This window comes from Octopus bimaculoides, chromosome 9 (genome assembly GCF_001194135.2).
Source record: "Octopus bimaculoides isolate UCB-OBI-ISO-001 chromosome 9, ASM119413v2, whole genome shotgun sequence".
Taxonomy (NCBI): domain Eukaryota; kingdom Metazoa; phylum Mollusca; class Cephalopoda; order Octopoda; family Octopodidae; genus Octopus; species Octopus bimaculoides.
In genome coordinates, this window is record NC_068989.1 from 16,412,831 (window position 1) to 16,416,117 (window position 3,287).

The window sequence follows — 3,287 nt, forward strand, 5'->3', positions numbered from 1 at the left end:
ATATATATATATATATACACACACATATATAAATACAAGATTTAAGGAATGGAGTAAATATAATCCGGGCTTTCGAAAGTGATAAATATCCAAGCGAGATGTATACTGCAGGTTATTCTTTGGGCCAAGGATATTTTGATTAAATGAATCTTTACATAGTCGCAAGCAGGTACATGTTTACACATGGAAGATTCAATCACACAATCATGTTTCCAACTTGTAGTGTCTAATGTGGACTTTCTGATCCGTTGTAGTGTATTGTGTCAGACAATGCGCCACACAGACGGCATTTCGTCTGGCTCTTTACGTTCTGAATTCAAATTCTGCGGAGGTCGACTTTGCTTTTCATCCTTACGGGGTCGATAAATTAAGTTCCCTTTCTCAAAATTGCTGCCCTTGCGGCAAAATTTGAAACAATTATTATTATTATTATTATTATTATTATTATTGTTATTATTATTATTATTATTATTATTATTATTACTACTACTACTACTACTACTACTACTATTATTATTATCATCATCATCATCATTATTATTATTATTATTATTATTATTATTATTATTTGGGTTTTGCTCAAGGTCGGTCTTATTCCTGGTAGGGATTAAGTGAATGGCGGATTACAACTGTAACCGTAGGTATCCATAAGTTTTCAGCAATCTTTCAAGTGCTTAGAACCCACCTGATAATCCTTGCTGTCCCTAAAAGACAAACTTTCTGTAGGAGCTCTACCGGGCATTCTGTTTCAATCTCCTTCAGCCATTTGTCTATATGTTGGCTACCTGTTCCCGTCGCACCGATTATTATAGGCACGACCTTTACTGTTCGCATGCTCCAAATTCTTCCCATTTTAAATTTTAAGGGAATTATTATTATCATTGTTGTTGTTGTTATTGTTGTTGTTACTATTATTATTGTTATTATTATACAGACTCTTTTGAACCAATTCGTAGACCAAAGACTGTTCGTCATATAAGTGTGGCTGTATGTGATGCTGAACTTGATACAACGAAAATCTGGTAAGTTCTTTTTTTTTTTAAATATATTTTGCTAATTTGATATAAACTATTGAAACTATTGAAAATGAAACCATATAAAAGTGAAACGATTGTATCACATTACAATAGAGATGTTATTGTTTCACTTTTAACACGTAACAACGAAACAGTTTAAGAGATTGCGACTGGTTCGCATTAGGTAAGAAGCTTAAAATTTTTTAGGCTCATGACACTCCATGTACCCTTAGTAATGCATATGTAAAACTTGAATGAAATCAGTTGGGTACTTCTCGAGTTTTAGAGATGCACACACACACACACACACACAAACACACACACACACACATACACACACACTCATTCTCAGATAGATAGATAGATAGATAGATAGATAGATAGATAGATAGATAGATAGATAGATAGATAGATAGATGTTAACACAGAAGCAACTGGTTACCTATTCGTCTGAACTACTGTACTGCAGTGGATTGTTCAAAGTAGGCATGCTTGTTCGTGATACTATAACATAACAGGACAATGAATTAGTAAACTTGGTACGGTGATGAAGAAAGTTCCTCGCGTTATCTCTCTACTTTCATTTACATTATGAATTCATTTCCACCGAAATCGACCTGTAATAGTCTGTGGTTAAGTTAATCGAGTGTACTTTATCCTCAAATTTTCTGGTTGTGTGCCAATATTTAGATATCAATAATTACAACATAAAGAATGGATTCTTCGTTTTTGTTTTGTTTTGTTTTTGTGTTTTTATTTATTTTATTTATTATTATTTTTTTGTTAATCGAATATAATTCGACGCATCATCTTTTCAGTCATCATGCCGTATGATGTTTTTTTTTTTTTAAATCTGTTTGCAGGGATTGTAAAACACCGAAAGAAGTTTGCCCTAACGGGATCAGTGATGCATTGTGGGCTGCAGCGAAAGATGCCCCAGGATGGAACTTACCAAAAGGTATGCTATATCCATTTCCATTAGGATACGGAAAATAAATTGTTAGGGTGTCCAAAATGGTAAGTCTCTGATCTGATCAATGCTGCAATATGGAGATCAATCTTAGCGGTCTTTATCATTTATAAATGTATTAAATTTGAATGGATAGAAATAGATACTGTGGGAATAGAAACCATCTCCAAAATTTCTTGTATATAAACATTTACACTCTGGTACTGGGTCTGTAATTTTCTAAAAGAAGTAAGTTGCTGAGCCACTGGACAGCTGCGATCGAGTAGACTTAAATGTTCTAGTCGTGACCATTCGATCTTTTTTATATAAATATTTCTACATTATCCGTATTATTTCCTTTTTTGAAAAGGTAGGATGTGATTTGAAGAGGTTCAGCTTAAATGCTGAACACAACATAGCTTTTAAACTTTTATCCTTTGAAGATTCATTCTTTGATCATATGAAGCATTTGAATGCATAGATTATTATCTTTTTGCTTTTTCAGACTATGCCTTTCGTATTAGAAAAAATTACAACTACGTCGTAGTTCAAATACACGCTCCCATGAATATGACACGTAAGTATACATCTTGTCTCTTAGCAGTTTTCTTTTTTAAACTTTTACCATTTCCGTCTAATGTAATACCTCCCACGAAATATTTTGTTTTTATTCTTCAATCTTTTTTTCTTTTTCCTATCAAATTTGATTCTCACAAGCTTTTACTCTTCATCTTTCTGGAGTCGATAAAATAAGTATCAAGTATATATTTAGCTTCATTTAATTGATTATATAGCTCCACAATTAAATGTATTGATTCATGCAAAAGTGAGAAATCATTATTTATTATTCATTAAGATCAGTAAGATGGTAGAAATGGGGAAACTGCGATACTATAAGACTTAGAGTGGTTAGTTTTAGCACAAGTGTGACTCACGTTAGATTATTTATAGTATATGGTGATTCTGTGTTATAAGCCCACCGGGGCCAACTTCTTGCATTCTTCCAGAGCCGAAGAAAATAAAGTACCAGTAAAGTACTGATATAAAATAAATGATATGATTTCAAATTTGACTACATGAAATTGGAAATTAATTTTGCTAATCTTGAATCTTATAGTGAACAGCACGAAATCTTTCAGTCGTATGGGAGTCAAACTAGGCATCACTACTCAGAGGTAAGTTACTTTATTTTTGTAATGAAAGTCGCAAACTTAACCCTGTTCTTTCTCTTATCACGTGTCTGTTGACATATTGTAAGTGAAGGTACTTATCACATGTAAATTATCGAGAAATATGTTTACATTTCCACTGATATATATATA

General features: G+C 32.6%; 1 protein-coding gene across 1 annotated transcript in view; it reads left to right on the plus strand.

The window, feature by feature from the left end:
- Positions 1 to 3,287, plus strand: part of LOC106869651 (peptidylglycine alpha-hydroxylating monooxygenase) — a 19,570-nt gene that overhangs the window by 4,449 nt on the left and 11,834 nt on the right. Inside the window, exons 4-7 of the mRNA XM_014915471.2 lie at positions 935 to 1,022; positions 1,880 to 1,974; positions 2,471 to 2,542; positions 3,083 to 3,140. Coding sequence (XP_014770957.1) covers positions 935 to 1,022; positions 1,880 to 1,974; positions 2,471 to 2,542; positions 3,083 to 3,140 — 313 coding nt within the window. The remainder of the gene's footprint in view (positions 1 to 934; positions 1,023 to 1,879; positions 1,975 to 2,470; positions 2,543 to 3,082; positions 3,141 to 3,287) is intronic.